The sequence below is a fragment of the Coregonus lavaretus genome (genome assembly GCF_964263955.1).
Source record: "Coregonus lavaretus genome assembly, chromosome: 16".
Lineage (NCBI taxonomy): Eukaryota > Metazoa > Chordata > Actinopteri > Salmoniformes > Salmonidae > Coregonus > Coregonus lavaretus.
In genome coordinates this window covers 39,921,030-39,940,981 of record NC_140003.1, presented here as the reverse complement: position 1 = coordinate 39,940,981, position 19,952 = coordinate 39,921,030, and the positions used below count along the sequence as shown (strand labels likewise).

General features: G+C 41.6%; 1 protein-coding gene across 2 annotated transcripts in view; it reads right to left on the bottom strand.

Annotated features, from left to right (window-relative positions):
* The window catches only part of nck2a (NCK adaptor protein 2a), a 90,404-nt gene that overhangs the window by 7,143 nt on the left and 63,309 nt on the right, over nucleotides 1-19,952 (bottom strand). For both annotated transcript variants that reach the window (XM_084179857.1, XM_084179858.1), the window contains exon 2: nucleotides 18,998-19,242. In XM_084179857.1, the coding sequence (XP_084035983.1) occupies nucleotides 18,998-19,226 (229 nt within the window). In that variant the 5' untranslated portion in view covers nucleotides 19,227-19,242. The remainder of the gene's footprint in view (nucleotides 1-18,997; nucleotides 19,243-19,952) is intronic.

The following is a 19,952-nucleotide window of genomic DNA, read 5'->3' as shown; positions in this document are numbered from 1 at the left end:
CTGAGGTCGAGAGCACTCGGGAGCAGGTTTTCATCAAGTATCTCTCTGTACTTTGCTTCGTTCATCTTTCCCTCGATCCTGACTAGTCTCCCAGTCCCTGCCGCTGAAAAACATCCCCACAGAATGATGCTGCCACCACAATGCTTCGTAGGGATGGTGACAGGTTTCCTCCAGACGTGACGCTTGGCATTCAGGCCAAAGAGTTCAATCTTGGTTTCATCAGACCAGAGAATCTTGTTTCCCATGGTCTGAGAGTCCTTTAGGTGCCTTTTGGCAAACTCCAAGTGGGCTGTCATGTGCCTTTTACTGAGGAGTGGCTTCCGTCTGGCCACCCTACCATAAAGGCCTGATTGGTGGAGTGCTGCAGAGATGGTTGTCCTTCTGGAAGGATCTCCCATCTCCACAGAGGAACTCTAGAGCTCTGTCAGAGTGACCATCGGGTTCTTGGTCACCTCACTGAACAAGGCCCTTCTCCCCCGATTGCTCAGTTTGGCCGGGCTGCCAGCTCTAGGAAGAGTGTTGGTGGTTCCAAATTTCTTCCATTTAACAATGAGGCCACTGTGTTCTTGGGGACCTTCAATGCTGCAGAAATGTTTTGGCACCCTTTCCCAGATCTGTGCCTCGACACAATCATGTCGCGGAGCTCTAGGGACAATTCCTTCGACCTCATGGCTTGGTTTTTGATGTGACATGCACTGTCAACTGTGGGACCTTTCGGTTGAAGTCGGAAGTTTACATACACTTAGGTTGGAGTCATTAAAACTTGTTTTTCAACCACTCCACAAATGTCTTGTTAACAAACTATAGTTTTGGCAAGTCGGTTAGGACATCTACTTTGTGCATGACACAAGTAATTTTTCCAACAATTGTTTACAGACAGATTATTTCACTTAGAATTCACTGTATCACAATTCCAGTGGGTCCAAAGTTGGGTTCATCCTTGGGAGCAATTTCCAAATGCCTGAAGGTACCACGTTCTTCTGTAGAAACAATAGTACGCAAGTATAAACACCATGGGACCACGCAGCAGTCAAACCGCTCAGGAAGGAGCGTTCTGTCTCCCAGAACAACAGCAAAGGACCTTGAGAACATATTGGAGGAAACAGGTACAAAAGTATCTATATCCACAGTAAAACAAGTCCTATATCGACATAACCTGAAAGGCCGCTCAGCAAGGAAGAAGCCACTGCTGCAAAACCGCCATAAAAAAGCCAGACTATGGTTTGCAACTGCACATGGGGACAAAGATCGTACTTTTTGGAGAAATGTCCTCTGGTCTGATGAAACAAAAATAGAACTGTTTGGCCATAATGACCATCGTTATGTTTGGAGGAAAAGGGGGATACCTTGCAAGCCGAAGAACACCATCCCAACCGTGAAGCACGGGGGTGGCAACATCATGCTGTGGGGTGCTTTGCTGCAGGAGGGACTGGTGCACTTCACAAAATAAATGGCATCATGAGGAAGGAAAATTATGTGGATATATTGAAGCAACATCTCAAGACATCAGTCAGGAAGTTAAAGCTTGGTCGCAAATGGGTCTTCCAAATGGACAATGACCCCAAGCATACTTCCAAAGTTGTGGCAAAATGGCTTAAGGACAACAAAGTCAAGGTATTGGAGTGGCCATCACAAAGCCCTGACCTCAATTCTATAGAAAATTATTTGTGGGCAGAACTGAAAAAGCATGTGCGAGCAAAGGAGGCCTACAAACCTGACTCAGTTACACCAGCTCTGTCAGGAGGAATGGGCCAAAATTCACCCAACTTATTGTGGGAAGCTTGTGGAAGGCTACCCGAAACGTTTGACCCAAGTTAAACAATTTAAAGGCAATGCTACCAAATACTAATTGAGTGTATGTAAACTTCTGACCCACTGGGAATGTGATGAAATAAATAAAAGCTGAAATAAATCACTCTCTCTACTATTATTCTGACATTTCACATTCTTAAAATAAAGTGGTGATCCTAACTGACCTAAGAAAGGGAATTTTTACTAAGATTAAATGTCAGGAATTGTGAAAAACTGAGTTTAAATGTATTTGGCTAAGGTGTATGTAAACTTCCAACTTCAACTGTACAAAGACAGGTGTGTGTCTTTCCAAATCATGTCCAATCAATAGAATTTACCACAGGTGGACCCCAATCAAGTTGTAGAAACATCAAGGATGATCATTGGAAACAGGATGCACCTGAGCTCAATTTTATGTCTCATAGCAAAGGGTCTGAATACTTACAGTACCAGTCAAAAGTTAGGACATACCTACTCATTCAAGGGTTTTTCTTTATTTTTTACTATTTTCTACATTGTAGAATAATAGTGAAGACATCAAAATGATGAAATAACACATATGGAATCATGTAGTAAAAAAAAAAAAAAAAAAGTGCTAAACAAATTGAAAAATATTTTATATTTGAGATTCTTCAAATAGCCACCCTTTGCCTTGATGACAGCTTTGCACACTCTTGTCTTTCATATATGCTTACTACGCCAATGAACAGCTATTTCATATATGCTTACTACGCCAATGAACAGCTATTTCATATATGCTTACTACGCCAATGAACAGCTATTTCATATATGCTTACTACGCCAATGAACAGCTATTTCATATATGCTTACTACGCCAATGAACAGCTATTTCATATATGCTTACTACGCCAATGAACAGCTATTTCATATATGCTTACTACGCCAATGAACAGCTATTTCATATATGCTTACTACGCCAATGAACAGCTATTTCATATATGCTTACTACGCCAATGAACAGCTATTTCATATATGCTTACTACGCCAATGAACAGCTATTTCATATATGCTTACTACGCCAATGAACAGCTATTTCATATATGCTTACTACGCCAATGAACAGCTATTTCATATATGCTTACTACGCCAATGAACAGCTATTTCATATATGCTTACTACGCCAATGAACAGCTATTTCATATATGCTTACTACGCCAATGAACAGCTATTTCATATATCCTTACTACGCCAATGAACAGCTATTTCATATATGCTTACTACGCCAATGAACAGCTATTTCATATATGCTTACTACGCCAATGAACAGCTATTTCATATATGCTTACTACGCCAATGAACAGCTATTTCATATATGCTTACTACGCCAATGAACAGCTATTTCATATATGCTTACTACGCCAATGAACAGCTATTTCATATATGCTTACTACGCCAATGAACAGCTATTTCATATATGCTTACTACGCCAATGAACAGCTATTTCATATATGCTTACTACGCCAATGAACAGCTATTTCATATATGCTTACTACGCCAATGAACAGCTATTTCATATATGCTTACTACGCCAATGAACAGCTATTTCATATATGCTTACTACGCCAATGAACAGCTATTTCATATATGCTTACTACGCCAATGAACAGCTATTTCATATATGCTTACTACGCCAATGAACAGCTATTTCATATATGCTTACTACGCCAATGAACAGCTATTTCATATATGCTTACTACGCCAATGAACAGCTATTTCATATATGCTTACTACGCCAATGAACAGCTATTTCATATATGCTTACTACGCCAATGAACAGCTATTTCATATATGCTTACTACGCCAATGAACAGCTATTTCATATATGCTTACTACGCCAATGAACAGCTATTTCATATATGCTTACTACGCCAATGAACAGCTATTTCATATATGCTTACTACGCCAATGAACAGCTATTTCATATATGCTTACTACGCCAATGAACAGCTATTTCATATATGCTTACTACGCCAATGAACAGCTATTTCATATATGCTTACTACGCCAATGAACAGCTATTTCATATATGCTTACTACGCCAATGAACAGCTATTTCATATATGCTTACTACGCCAATGAACAGCTATTTCATATATGCTTACTACGCCAATGAACAGCTATTTCATATATGCTTACTACGCCAATGAACAGCTATTTCATATATGCTTACTACGCCAATGAACAGCTATTTCATATATCCTTACTACGCCAATGAACAGCTATTTCATATATGCTTACTACGCCAATGAACAGCTATTTCATATATGCTTACTACGCCAATGAACAGCTATTTCATATATGCTTACTACGCCAATGAACAGCTATTTCATATATGCTTACTACGCCAATGAACAGCTATTTCATATATGCTTACTACGCCAATGAACAGCTATTTCATATATGCTTACTACGCCAATGAACAGCTATTTCATATATGCTTACTACGCCAATGAACAGCTATTTCATATATGCTTACTACGCCAATGAACAGCTATTTCATATATGCTTACTACGCCAATGAACAGCTATTTCATATATGCTTACTACGCCAATGAACAGCTATTTCATATATGCTTACTACGCCAATGAACAGCTATTTCATATATGCTTACTACGCCAATGAACAGCTATTTCATATATGCTTACTACGCCAATGAACAGCTATTTTGACTGCAATAATAACAGTCTAATAAATACATTTCATATATGCTAATCGGAAAAAAATATCCTTCTGTTGCGTTTATTAAGATCTTGGGTAACACTAGAATATATAAAATATATTATATTTCAAAAGAACACAACAGCATTTTCCTTATTGATGTTGCTGTACGCGATCTGCTGCCACGTGCTCACATGTGGTGCGCAAAAGGAACAGCGGTTATTCTTGGAAAAAGTGATATTTTAAAAATAGAACTAATCTCTTCAATTTTGACAGTTAAGTGTTTTGGAAACCTCCGAATCTGCTCTTTGTGATACTATACAGAACACGTATATACCAAAACGTCTTACCTGCATGTGACTACGGAGGAGTATTTGAAAAAGTAATTATTTGGCACTCCAGGAAAATGTTATCTTAAAATTGCATATAACACAAATTCTGTTTGTGATATCAAAATGCTAACATACTGTACACGTGTGTTAAATACTTATTTTAGAGAAGTCAAGAACAGAGGCGGGCATGACTTTAAAAATGGCAGAGTTATTTATATTTTAAATTCATATGCAGTCAAAATGACTGCCGGGGTGCTTCTAGTGTTTTAATAGACTTACTAGTCATTTTTGTATTTAATTTGAGAAGGGATTTTATTTTTTATTTTTAATGTGACCCAACATGAAACCTCTCCTCCTGGGCCTACTTCAAGCCATCCCGTGGAGAGACTGAGCTGTCGACTGCCTCAGGGTAGAGAGCAGAGATATGCAGAGGGCAGCAGACACAAAGTCCCCCGAGACCCACACAGCCCAGCTCAGCTGAAACACACTCTTTCTTTCTCTATCTCCCTCATTTCCACTTCAAGGGTCTGGTCTGCTGGTTGGCAGGGGAACAGTATCCCTCCCTCCCTCCCTTATTCATTCAGCACTGGAGTCTGACCCATGACAACCCTACCTCAGCATGTCTTAATAACAACCCAGAGTGACGTCAGAGGTTGGCATACCAACAGGGTTGGGTAGGATTAGGGCTGCGGCGGTCACAACATTTTGTCCAAATTTTGTCAGCCGGTGATTGTCAAGCAAATAACTCACGGTAATTTACATAAACACATTTAGCATCTCCTGGCTTCCACACATACACTACCGGTCAAAAGTTTTTGAACTCCTACTCATTCAAGGGTTTTTCTTTATTTTGACTATTTTCTACATTGTAGAATAACAGTGATGACATCAAAACTATGAAAAAACACATATGGAATCATGTAGTAACCAAAAAAGTGTTAAACAAATCAAAATATATTTTGTATTTGAGATTCTTCAAATAGCCACCCTTTGCCTTGATGACAGCTTTGCACACTCCTGGCATGCTCTCAACCAGCTTCTTGAGGCAGTCACCTGGAATGCATTTCAATATTCAATTAAAATATAATTTGTGGAATTTCTTTCCTTCTTAATGCGTTTGAGCCAATCAGTTGTGTTGTAACAAGGTAGGGGGGTATACAGAAGATAGCCCTATTTGGTAAAAGATCAAGTCCATATTATGGCAAGAACAGCTCAAATAAGCAAAGAGAAACAACAGTCCATCATTACTTTAAGACATGAAGGTCAGTCAACTAAGACATGAAGGTCAGTCAACACGGAACATTTAAAGAACTTTGAACGTTTCTTCAAGTGCAGTCACAAAAACCATCAAGCGATATGATGAAACTGGCTCTCATGAGGACCGCCACAGGAATGGAAGACCCATAGTTACCTCTGCTGCAGAGGATAAGTTCATTAGAGTTACCAGCCTCAGAAATTGCAGCCCAAATAAATGCTTCACAGAGTTCAAGAAACAGACACCTTAACATCAACTGTTCAGAGGAGACTGCGTGAATCAGGCCTTCATGGTCGAATTGCTGCAAAGAAACCACTACTGAAGGACACCAATAAGAAGAAGAGACTTGCTTGGGCCAAGAAACATGAGCAATGGACATCAGACCGGTGGAAATGTGTCCTTTGGTCTGCAGTCCAAATTTGAGATTTTTGGTTCCAACCGCCGTGTCTTTGTGAGACGCGTGTGGGTGAACGGATGATCTCCGCATGTGTATTTCCCACCGTAAAGCATGGAGGAGGTGGTGTTATAGTGTGGGGGTGCTTTGCTGGTGACACTGTCTGTGATTTATTTAGAATTCAAGGCACACTTAACCAGCATGGCTACCACAGCATTCTGCAGCGATATTGTTTGGGCTTAGCGGGACTATAATTTGTTTTTCAACAGGACAATGACCCAACACACCTCCAGGCTGTGTAAGGGCTATTTTACCAAGAAGGAGATTGATGGAGTGCTGCATCAGATGACCTTGCCTCCACAATCCCCCGACCTCAACCAAATTGAGATGGTTTGGGATGAGTCGGACCGCAGAGTGAAGGAAAAGCAGCCAACAAGTGCTCAGCATATGTTGGAACTCCTTCAAGACTATTGGAAAAGCATTCCAGGTGAAGCTGGTTGAGAGAATGCCAAAAGTGTGCAGAACTGTAATCAAGGCAAAGGGTGGCTATTTGAAGAATCTGGTTACTACATGATTCCATATGTGTTATTTCATAGTTTGATGTCTTCACTATTGTTCTACAATGTATAAAATAGTAAAAATAAAGAAAAAAACACTTGAATGAGTAGGTGTTCTAAAACGTTGACTGGTAGTGTAGCCTACAAGCCACTGATGCAGACCTTTGGAACATCTACATTTTAAAAGGTCTAATAAATCCATGTTATATAGCCTACACCGTCTCAAAAAATCCATTATTTATTTTAGACATGTCTAAAGAAACATGATATGAAGAAAATGTAGTCTATTTCAGAAGAACAGAATACTATGAGATGTCCTTATGTTAGGACCTGATGTGGCTATACCATATGGCTGTGGGATACACTAGTTCATTTAGCAGACAAGATTTACTTACAATTCGGTGGCATTATTTTATAGTATTAAGAACACAATTGAACAATTTGAGGGAGTGCGCACATGCAGCTATTTTTTGTTGAGCGGTTAACAAAGAAATAGGTACTCCTATATGCTTATTTAGAGTTACTAATGTATAACATTGGGCTATATGTTTATATTTTTAATACATTGCAAGGCTGCATGATGCGACTAATGAGGATTTGAAAAAAGTCGCTTGAAAGGCATAAGCTCTGCTTAGTTTTTTGCACAGGCTGTACACACTTCATTAGTCTCTCATTCACAATTTGACAAGCACTTGATAATGCCTCGAATTTCATGGCGGCATCCCCTTTGTGTGGCCGTAATGCACCCTAAAAATATCCATGCCTTTTGCGGCCAGTGGCCGTTGTGCCCTTCTCCCTGAGTGCTGCGCGCTCCGAAGCACCTCTCACTCACATGGCTCTCCATCACGTGACCGGGTCTTTCTCACAAACATTAGATTTTCGATTACATTTGCATTGATGTCAGAGTGATTAGAGGGAAAATAGAGTGCTGAGTACCAGGCAGTTAGCAAGTTTGGTAGGCTACTAATGACCAGCAGCAGCATCAGAGCTTGGAGAAGCCTAATTACCGTGACTAAACGGTCACATGTAATTTGACTGCCTTCATGACTCGTGATCACCGGTGTGGCGGTAATACGGTCACCGCAACAGCCCTAGGTAGGATACTTTCTAAAATGTAATACGTCACAGTTACTAGGTTACCTGTTCAACTGTAAATCAGCAGGGCTGACCCCAATTAGTCGACTGGTCAATTGTTTGGTCGATAGGCTGTTGGTCGACCAAGATTTTTTTAGTAGAGGGTAGCAAATACATATACAGTACAAGTCAAAAGTTTGGACACACCTACTCATGCTGAGATGTGTCTGTTACTTTTACTCTGTGAAGCATTTATTTGGCCTGCAATTTCTGAGGCTGGTAACTAATGAATTTATCCTCTGCAGCAGAGGTAACTCTGGGTCTTCCTTTCCTGTGGCGGTCCTCATAAGAGCCAGTTGCATCGTAGCGCTTGATGGTTTTTACGACTACACTTGAAGAAACCTTCAAAGTTCTTGACATTTTCCGGATTGACTGACCTTCATGTCTTAAAGTAATGATGGACTGTCGTTTCTCTTTGCTTATTTGAGCTATTCTTGCCATAATATGGACTTGGTATTTTACCAAATAATCTTCTGTATACCAACCCTACCTTGTCACAACACAACTGATTGGCTCAAACGAAATTCCACAAACTAACTTTTAACAAGGCACAACTGTTAATTGAAATGAATTCCAGGTGACTACCTCATGAAGCTGGTTGAGAGAATGCCAAGAGTGTGCAAAGCTGTCATAAAGGCAAACGGTGGCTAATTTGAAGAATCTACAATATAAAATATATTTTGATTTGTTTAACACTTTTTTGGTTACTACATGATTCCATGTGTTATTTCATAGTTTTGATGTCTTCACTATTATTCTACAATGTAAAAATAAAGAAAAACCCTTAAATGAGTAGGTGTCCAAACTTTTGACTGGTACTGTATATATTTTTTATGGCACACGAGATCTGTTTGATTTGCGTCCATCTCAGTGAAATAATCCATTGCGGAGGCCGAGACTAATCCATTGTGGAGGCCGACGGGATGGCTAAAATGCACAATGCATGTCTCTCTCCAGAATGTGCCCTCTCCTGCCAACAGTCATTGTTTCATAACTTCATTGTGTGAATTATTTGCATTTTACTGTTTGTGTCTATCAATTCCATACAGTGAGGGAAAAAAGTATTTGATCCCCTGCTGATTTTGTACGTTTGCCCACTGACAAAGAAATGATCAGTCTATCATTTTAATGGTAGGTTTATTTGAACAGTGAGAGAGAATAACAACAAAGAAAATCCAGAAAAACACATGTCAAAAATGTTATAAATTGATCTGCATTTTAATGAGGGAAATAAGTATTTGCCCCCTGTGGAAAACATGACTTAGTACTTGGTGGCAAAACCCTTGTTGGCAATCACAGAGGTCAGACATTTCTTGTAGTTGGCCACCAGGTTTGCACACATCTCAGGAGGGATTTTGTCCCACTCCTCTTTGCAGATCTTCTCCAAGTCATTAAGGTTTCGAGGCTGATGTTTGGCAACTCGAACCTTCAGCTCCCTCCACAGATTTTCTATGGGATTAAGGTCTGGAGACTGGCTAGGCCACTCCAGGACCTTAATGTGCTTCTTCTTGAGCCACTCCTTTGTTGCCTTGGCCGTGTGTTTTGGGTCATTGTCATGCTGGAATACCCATCCACGACCCATTTTCAATGCCCTGGCTGAGGGAAGGAGGTTCTCACCCAAGATTTGACGGCACATTGCCCCGTCCATCGTCCCTTTGATGCAGTGAAGTTGTCCTGTCCCCTTAGCAGAAAAACACCCCCAAAGCATAATGTTTCCACCTCCATGTTTGACAGTGGGGATGGTGTTCTTGGGGTCATAGGCAGCATTCCTCCTCCTCCAAACACGGTGAGTTGAGTTGATGCCAAAGAGCTCCATTTTGGTCTCATCTGACCACAACACTTTCACCCAGTTCTCCTGTGAATCATTCAGATGTTCATTGGCAAACTTCAGACGGGCATGTATATGTGCTTTCTTGAGCAGGGGGACCTTGCGGGCGCTGCAGGATTTCAGTCCTTCACGGCGTAGTGTGTTACCAATTGTTTTCTTGGTGTCTATGGTCCCAGCTGCCTTGAGATCATTGACAAGATCCTCCCGTGTAGTTCTGGGCTGATTCCTCACCGTTCTCATGATCATTGCATCTCCACGACGTGAGCTCTTGCATGGAGCCCCAGGCCGAGGGAGATTGACAGTTCTTTTGCGTTTCTTACATTTGCAAATAATCGCACCAACTGTTGTCACCTTCTCACCAAGCTTCTTGGCGATGGTCTTGTAGCCCATTCCAGCCTTGTGTAGGTCTACAATCTTGTCCCTGACATCCTTGGAGAGCTCTTTGGTCCTGGCCATGGTGGAGAGTTTGGAATCTGATTGATTGATTGTTTCTGTGGACAGGTGTCTTTTATACAGGTAACAAACTGAGATTAGGAGCACTCCCTTTAAGAGTGTGCTCCTAATCTCAGCTCATTACCTGTATAAAAGACACCTGGGAGCCAGAAACTTTCTGATTGAGAGGGGGTCAAATACTTATTTCCCTCATTAAAATGCAAATCAATTTATAACATTTTTTACATGCATTTTTCGGGATTTTTTTGTTATTCTGTCTCTCACTGTTCAAATAAACCTACCATTAAAATTATAGACTGATCATTTCTTTGTCAGTGGGCGAACATACAAAATCAGCAGGGGATCAAATACTTTTTTCCCCCTCACTGTATATCACCAGTAGCACATTTACCATTAATTCCTAATCTACAATGTTTGTTTGGTTACGGTCATTTCTGTTAATGCATTCAATATATTATTATTCCAGTCTTCTACCGTTCTCATTGTTGGATTGGACACGTTGTTTGCAGAGTGCACAACATATGCTTATGAGAAACAAGTTTTGATTTATTTAATTCCATTTACAAGTTTTGTCAATTTAGTCATAGTCTTTTGTTTGGAGCGCTCCTGTCAATGTTGTGTAAGGACACACACCTGATTACGCATAGAAGTAGGCCTATAGGCTACCTGGCCTGCACGCAAATGTTGGCATATAAAATGTGCTCATTTGGCGATCAGATAGTGTTTCTGATTGGCTTAACGCACCACACATGAGCTGTGGAGCTTCTCAAACCTAAAACAGCAAGCAAACAAAGTCTGTTTTTACATCCATTGAGAATGACAACAGTTTCTCAATGTATTTGAAAAATCTTTCTAGCTCTCTCCTTTTCGATAACCACTCAGCATGAAAAGGGAAAAACGTCATGCTCTGATCCAGTGGAAACGTCATAAAATAGGCCTACCTCTTATCCCTTGCGCAAATAGCCTACAGATGTGTCTGTTCTGAGCTCACTGGCTCAGGAAACTCTGAGCCAGAATATTTTATACATGGTTTCAAGTTCGTTGCAGACAGGCCATGCGTAGCCAATATTACATTTATTTTTAATCAGGGCATTTTCTACCTACAGGCTGCAATGTATTAATTTGTTGGCTTTATGTAGGCTATTTTTACATAGTTAGCAATGGCAATAGAAGTGAAGTTACTTTTTAGGTTTGTATCATTAAGATTTGGATACAATTTTGATTAATCACATGACAATGATTTATAATAATAATAATAATATGCCATTTAGCAGACGCTTTTATCCAAAGCGACTTACAGTCGTGCGTGCATACATTTTTTTGTGTATGGGTGGTCCCGGGGATCGAACCCACTACCTTGGCGTTACAAGCGCCGTGCTCTACCAGCTGAGCTACAGAGGACCACAGATTTGGAGATAGGAAGACATTATTATAAATTAAATTAAAAACTCGTCCACGGAAATGTGCTTATGAAAACCATAACTGGCACGCAGATTGGTAGAAATTGTAAGATAAATCGGCATTCCACATGAGAAAGGTTGCCGACTCCTCATGTAGCCTATAACTGGCAACTTCAGGAAACTGAAGGCAGAATCTGGCGAAAACCAGTAGGAGCGGGAGGAGGATGGTCGGGTCAGGTTAAGGTTTTTTCTTGCTGCTGTGATGGCACACTGTGGTATGGGAGTTGGATTTGTTTTCAAATTCTTTGTGGGTCTCTCGCTCTCTCTCACTGTTCAACTATTGTCTTTCTGAGTTAACTACTCACCACATTGTATGCACTGCTAGCTAGCTGTAGCTTTTCTTTCAGTACTCGATTCATTCATTCTGTGATCCTTTGATTGGGTGGACAATGTCAGTTCATGCTGTAAGAGCTCTGATAGGTTGGAGGACGTCCTCCAGAAGTTGTAATAATTACTGTGTTAAGTCTATGGAAGGGGGTGAGAACCATGAGCCTCCTAGGTTTTGGATTGAAACTAGCTGTCCTCCAGTTACACCATGGTGCTACCCTACAGAGTTATGTTGAGGCTACTACGGACCTTCATCGCAAAAAAAACTGTTTTAATCAATAATTTGGTGACGTGAATATATTTAGTATAGTTTTATCTAAAAAGGATCACTTTAATGTTTCACAATTTTTATGAAATTCACTAAGGATGGTCCTGTACAGCATCGTCCGTAGGCTGGTTACGCCAAGCGTTTATTCAAGTTTTATGCATAATCTTTGGATGCCGACAGCAGCTTGAACTGTACCCCCCCCCCCCCCCCCCCTAAAAAACGATTACTGCTCTTTTCCCACGATCCATCATTGATCAAACACATTTGCTGTGTCATCCTATAGTGGTCTCTGACTTGTGGTCAGACTCGCTCAGGCAGAACAAACGTATAAACTTGCGCCTTTTTCAATGCTGATTTGAATGTCACTGAGAAAAGAGAAGTGTCAGTTTTTCTTTTTTGCAAACATCCTTTATGAATATTAAAGTAATCCTAGAAGTAATCTGTATATGTATTCTGATTACAATATTTTTACTGGTAATGTAACAGATGAGTTCGTTTTTTGTAACCGATTACTCCCCAACCCTGCCAATGCACAGGGCAACCTGAAGGAGTCATGAAGAGTTAGTTAATTAGTTAGTTAGTACAATGACACACAGGGGAGTCAGTGGTTTTTATACTAAATACACAAGTGTGTTGAGAGGTAGTGGATGTGTTCTTTCATAATCATTGTAGTTTCCATATTGTTAAGAGGTTTACATTTAAAATGTCTTCTCATATATTTCTCCCTTCCCCATTGTAAGGTTGTTGCCTGTCAAATCTTTCAAACATTGCTACAGTAAAAGCACAGTGATATTAACACACGGTGCTACAGTCTGGGCTCAGTCCATAAACATCCAGCCATTTATGTTTTCACAGAAATTATGGGCAGACAGCGTTGGCACGGCGACAGTGTCTACTGTACACCCTACATCTGTCAGAGGGAGTGAAGCCAAGGGAGCCATTTTGGCTCAGTGTGGAGACTGTTGCCCTGTACTGGCCTGCAGTAGCTGTCAATGGATGAGTGAGCATTGCCATTTTCGGGTCAGGAGATGGTTGCCCCCTGCACAGCCATTTTGTGTCAATGCTACTGGGCTTCTCCCTTCAGGAAGAGCAACCCAGGACACAGAGAAGCATGCAGCCATTATACAGAGTTCTGATTGGACAAAGAGGAACCCAGTCCAACCATAACTTACAGAGTGCTGACTTTATAATAATAATATGCCATTTAGCAGACGCTTTTATCCAAAGCGACTTACAGTCATGCGTGCATACATTTTTTTTGTGTATGGGTGGTCCCGGGGATTGAACCCACTACCTTGGCGTTACAAGCGCCGTGCTCTACTCTACTCTGCTGAGCTACAGAGGACCACTTTACTGGGTGGGCATGCACACACACATGCATACACACTCAAAATAAGACACACATTAGAATAAGTTACTGCAGAGCCCTCACCCTCAACATCCAAGCACTGATTTATGATGAAATACAAAATATTGAACTGCTAGGGGTTGAAATAAAACCTGGCCATAATGTAGAATTCAATGGGGGTAGTTAGCTGTTTCTTGGTTTCACCACAGGCTGCAACACTATCAGGCTAGCGAGTCGAGCCCTGATGAGTGGTGGGTGTGGAACTGCATGGCTTTGTTAGAGACCTCACTCTGAAGCTGGTAAGGTTTACTGGCCTGTAGACAGGACTTCAATGACTCAGTCACATCTCTTTAATGGGCTCCCGAGTGGCGCAGCGGTCTAAGGCACTGCATCTCAGTGCTTGAGGCGTCACTACAGACCACCTGGTTAGATTCCAGGCTGTATCACAACCGGCCGTGATTGGGAGTCCCATAGGGCGGTGCACAATTGGCCCAGCGTCGTCCGGGTTTGGCCGGTGTAGGCCATCATTGTAAATAAGAATTTGTTCTTAACTGACTTGCCTAATTAAATAAAGGTAAAATAAAAAAAAATAGACATCCCTTTAATTATGGATACACTCACATTGGGGATAGCAGAGGTGAGAATGTTTGTTAATGAGTGTTGGTTCAATGCCTCTAGAATTAGTTTTCTTACTGCTATAAATAATTGTGAGATTCATGGCAAGAGAAAGAAGCAAGATCTGCGCACATTGTGAGCACTCTCCACGCATGCACACACAGTCCGGACTCAGTGCTGGTGAGTGAGAGTGACAGGCTGTGCAGTGTTGGCCCACAGTCTGATGGAGCTCTCCCTCGGGGCAGAGGGGAATAACTGTCTGAAACAGACCCTACCCATCCCCTCGCATAGCCTCCTCTGCCCTCACTCCTCTGCCCTCACTCTCGCCACTATTTCTCCCCCACTCTCGCTTTCTCTGTATGTCTGTGTGCGTCTCTCTCAATCTAAACTGTTCTCACTCTCCCCCACCAGCAGAGAAGACATACACTATATATACAAAAGTATGTGGACACCCCTTCAAATGAGTGGATTCGTCCATTTCAGCCACACCCATTGCTGACAGGTGTATAAAATCAAGCACACAGCCATGCAATCTCCATAGACAAACATTGGCAGTAGAATGGCCTTAATGAATAGCTCAGTGACTTTCAACGCGGGACCAGCATAGGATCCCACCTTCCCAACAAGTCAGTTCGTCAAATTTCTGTCCTGCTAGAGCTGCCCCGGTCAACTAAGTGCTGTTATTGTGAAGTGGAAACGTCTAGGAGCAACAACGGGTCAGCCGCGATGTGGTAGGCCACACAAGCTCACAGAACGAATGTTGAAGCAGATAGCGCATTAAAATCGTATGTCCTCGGTTGCAACACTCACTACAGAGTTCCAAACTGCCTCTGGAAGCAACGTCAACACAAGAACTGTTCATCTTAACACTACAGCATACAATGTCATTCTAGACGATTCTGTGCTTCCAACTTTGTTCAACAGTTTGGGGAAGGCCCTTTCCTGTTTCAGCATGACAATGCCCCTGTGCACAAAGCGAGGTCCATACAGAAATGGTTTGTCGAGATCGGTGTGGAAGAACTTGACTGGCATGCACAGAACCCTGTCCTCAACCCAATTGAACGCCTTTGGGATGAATTGGAATGCCAACTGCGAGCCAGGCCTAATCGCCCAACATTGGTGCCCAACCTCACTAATGCTCGTGGCTGAATGGAATCAAGTCCCCGCAGTAATGTTCCAACATCTTGTGGAAAGCCTTCCCAGATGAGTGGAGGCTGTTTTAGCAGCAAAGGGGGGACCAACTCCATATTAATGCCCATGATTTTGGAATGAGATGTTCGACGAGCAGGCGTCCACATACTTTTGGCCATGTAGTGTACCTAGCTGATTACAAACTCCTGTAATGTCTGTTGACAGATTGAAAACAAGATTTAATTGAATTATTCCCAACTGACAGGACACATCAGGCCTGTGTGCTCAACTCACATTGTTTCTCTCGCTGGTGCAGGCAAGACAAATTGATTGATTACTGAAGCTCACAGTTCAGCAAAATGAGTATATGAGAAAGTATGAAAAAAAAATTGAGTGAAAGAAAATAGAAAGGGAGTAAGGAGATGGATAGAGACAGAACAGGCCAGCGTGTCTCTTCAGTCTCGACCAGCCCTGATACAAGATCACATTTGATCATCCATGCACGTTTAGTAAACATCTGAGATAATATTTAATCTTCCATAATCCTGTAGTGTATGGAGCAGTTTTCCTGACATTACACGCATTTTCCTGAACCTTTAACTCTAAACTAGGAATCTTTCTAACTGGAAACCTGTGAAGAGGAATGCTGACAAACTGGGAAATGTGCATGACCTTGACACGTGAGTGAGTGCTTGCATTAATGTGAGGACCTACAGACACCAAGCTGTGGCAACTCTGAGAGACGGCCAACTGAACACTGTCCCTGAGGTGCTGGTGGATAGCTGCTCTGTAAAATAAGACAGAGGCACACATCTAGCCTCAGTACCAGACTGGGACACATACAGAGTTCAGAAGAAGAGTTAATAATGACTTCATCCATTTCTAGCTGTAGTGTAGAGGGATGTGACAAAATAGAGGAGGAGCTCCTTTCACTGCTGACAAACTCCCACCACCATTACCAACAACATACTGACAAACTACCACCACCATTACCAACAACATACTGACAAACTACCACCACCATTACCAACAACATACTGACAAACTACTACCACTGTTACCAACAACATACTGACAAACTACCACCACTGTTACCAACAACATACTGACAAACTACCACCACCATTACCAACAACATACTGACAAACTACCACCACCATCACCAACAACATACTGATAAACTACCACCACCATCACCAACAACATACTGATAAACTACTACCACTGTTACCAACAACATACTGACAAACTACTACCACTGTTACCAACAACATACTGACAAACTACCACCACCATTACCAACAACATACTGACAAACTACCACCACCATCACCAACAACATACTGATAAACTACCACCACCATCACCAACAACATACTGACAAACTACCACCACTGTTACCAACAACATACTGACAAACTACCACCACCATTACCAACAACATACTGACAAACTACCACCACCATCACCAACAACATACTGATAAACTACCACCACCATCACCAACAACATACTGATAAACTACTACCACTGTTACCAACAACATACTGACAAACTACTACCACTGTTACCAACAACATACTGACAAACTACCACCACCATTACCAACAACATACTGACAAACTACCACCACCATCACCAACAACATACTGATAAACTACTACCACTGTTACCAACAACATACTGACAAACTACTACCACTGTTACCAACAACATACTGACAAACTACCACCACCATTACCAACAACATACTGACAAACTACCACCACCATTACCAACAACATACTGACAAACTACCACCACCATTACCAACAACATACTGACAAACTACCACCACTGTTACCAACAACATACTGACAAACTACCACCACCATTACCAACAACATACTGACAAACTACCACCACCATTACCAACAACATACTGACAAACTACCACCACCATTACCAACAACATACTGACAAACTACAACCACTGTTACCAACAACATACTGACAAACTACCACCACCATTACCAACAACATACTGACAAACTACCACCACCATTACCAACAACATACTGACAAACTACCACCACCGTTACCAACAACATACTGACAAACTACCACCACCATTACCAACAACATACTGACAAACTACTACCACCATTACCAACAACATACTGACAAACTACCACCACCATTACCAACAACATACTGACAAACTACCACCACCATTACCAACAACATACTGACAAACTACTACCACCATTACCAACAACATACTGACAAACTACCACCACCGTTACCAACAACATACTGACAAACTACCACCACCATTACCAACAACATACTGACAAACTACCACCACCGTTACCAACAACATACTGACAAACTACCACCACCATTACCAACAACATACTGACAAACTACTACCACTGTTACCAACAACATACTGACAAACTACTACCATTGTTACCAACAACATACTGATAAACTACCACCACTGTTACCAACAACATACTGACAAACTACCACCACCATTACCAACAACATACTGACAAACTACCACCACTGTTACCAACAACGTACTGACAAACTACCACCACCGTTACCAACAACATACTGACAAACTACCACCACTGTTACCAACAACATACTGACAAACTACCACCACTGTTACCAACAACATACTGACAAACTACCACCACTGTTACCAACAACATACTGACAAACTACCACCACTGTTACCAACAACATACTGACAAACTACCACCACTGTTACCAACAACATACTGACAAACTACCACCACTGTTACCAACAACATACTGACAAACTACCACCACTGTTACCAACAACATACTGACAAACTACCACCACTGTTACCAACAACATACTGACAAACTACTACCACCATTACCAACAACATACTGACAAACTACCACCACTGTTACCAACAACATACTGATAAACTACCACCACTGTTACCAACAACATACTGACAAACTACTACCACTGTTACCAACAACATACTGACAAACTACCACCACTGTTACCAACAACATACTGACAAACTACCACCACTGTTACCAACAACATACTGACAAACTACTACCACCATTACCAACAACATACTGACAAACTACCACCACTGTTACCAACAACATACTGATAAACTACCACCACTGTTACCAACAACATACTGATAAACTACCACCACTGTTACCAACAACATACTGACAAACTACTACCACTGTTACCAACAACATACTGACAAACTACCACCACTGTTACCAACAACATACTGACAAACTACCACCACTGTTACCAACAACATACTGACAAACTACCACCACTGTTACCAACAACATACTCTACCACTTCTCCATCTCCACACCTCTTACCCAGCCCAGCCCCACCCATCTTACCCAGCCCCACCCCTCTTACCCAGTGTGTCTTTGAGGTTCTTGACCAGAGAGGCCTTCTTCACCAGGCTGTTCTTGCGCTCTACGTAGTTGGAGGGGACGTAGCCGGTCTGGTTTGAGGCGTTCCTCACCCTCCACCACGTCTTGCTGTCGTCCAGCAGAGTAAGCCGATCGTTCTTCCGGATGTCAAGTTCCTGGTCCTGCTGGGCCGTGTAGTCCCACTTGGCTACAACTGTCACCTCCTCCGTCATCTTTCATGGAGTCCCCCTGGGGAGAGGGAGAGAGTAAGTCACACATCAACCCCAAATTAGACCTAAGACGAGAGACTAATTGTCTGCATGGTAGCCCCAAAAAATCTATGATTTAACAATTATGATAATGGAGGTCAATGTGCGAGAGAAAAAAATTCAGGAAAGCATACTAATACATCTAATACATACAGTGGTGAGAACAAGAATTTGATACACTGCCGATTTTGCAGGTTTTCCTACTTACAAAGCATGTAGAGGTCTGTAATTTTTATCATAGGTACACTTCAACTGTGAGAGACGGAATCTAAAACAAAAATCCAGAAGATCACATTGTATGATTTTTAAGTAATTAATTTGCATTTTATTGCATGACAGAAGTATTTGATCACCTACCAACCAGTAAGAATTCCGGCTCTCACAGACCTGTTAGTTTTTCTTTAAGAAGCCCTCCTGTTCTCCACTCATTACCTGTATTAACTGCACCTGTTTGAACTCGTTACCTGTATAAAAGACACCTGTCCACACACTCAATCAAACAGACTCCAACCTCTCCACAATGGCCAAGACCAGAGCGCTGTGTAAGGACATCAGGGTTAAAATTGTAGACCTGCACAAGGCTGGGATGGGCAACAGGACAATAGGCAAGCAGCCTGGTGAGAAGGCAACAACTGTTGGCGCAATTATTAGAAAATGGAAGAAGTTCAAGATGACGGTCAATCACCCTCG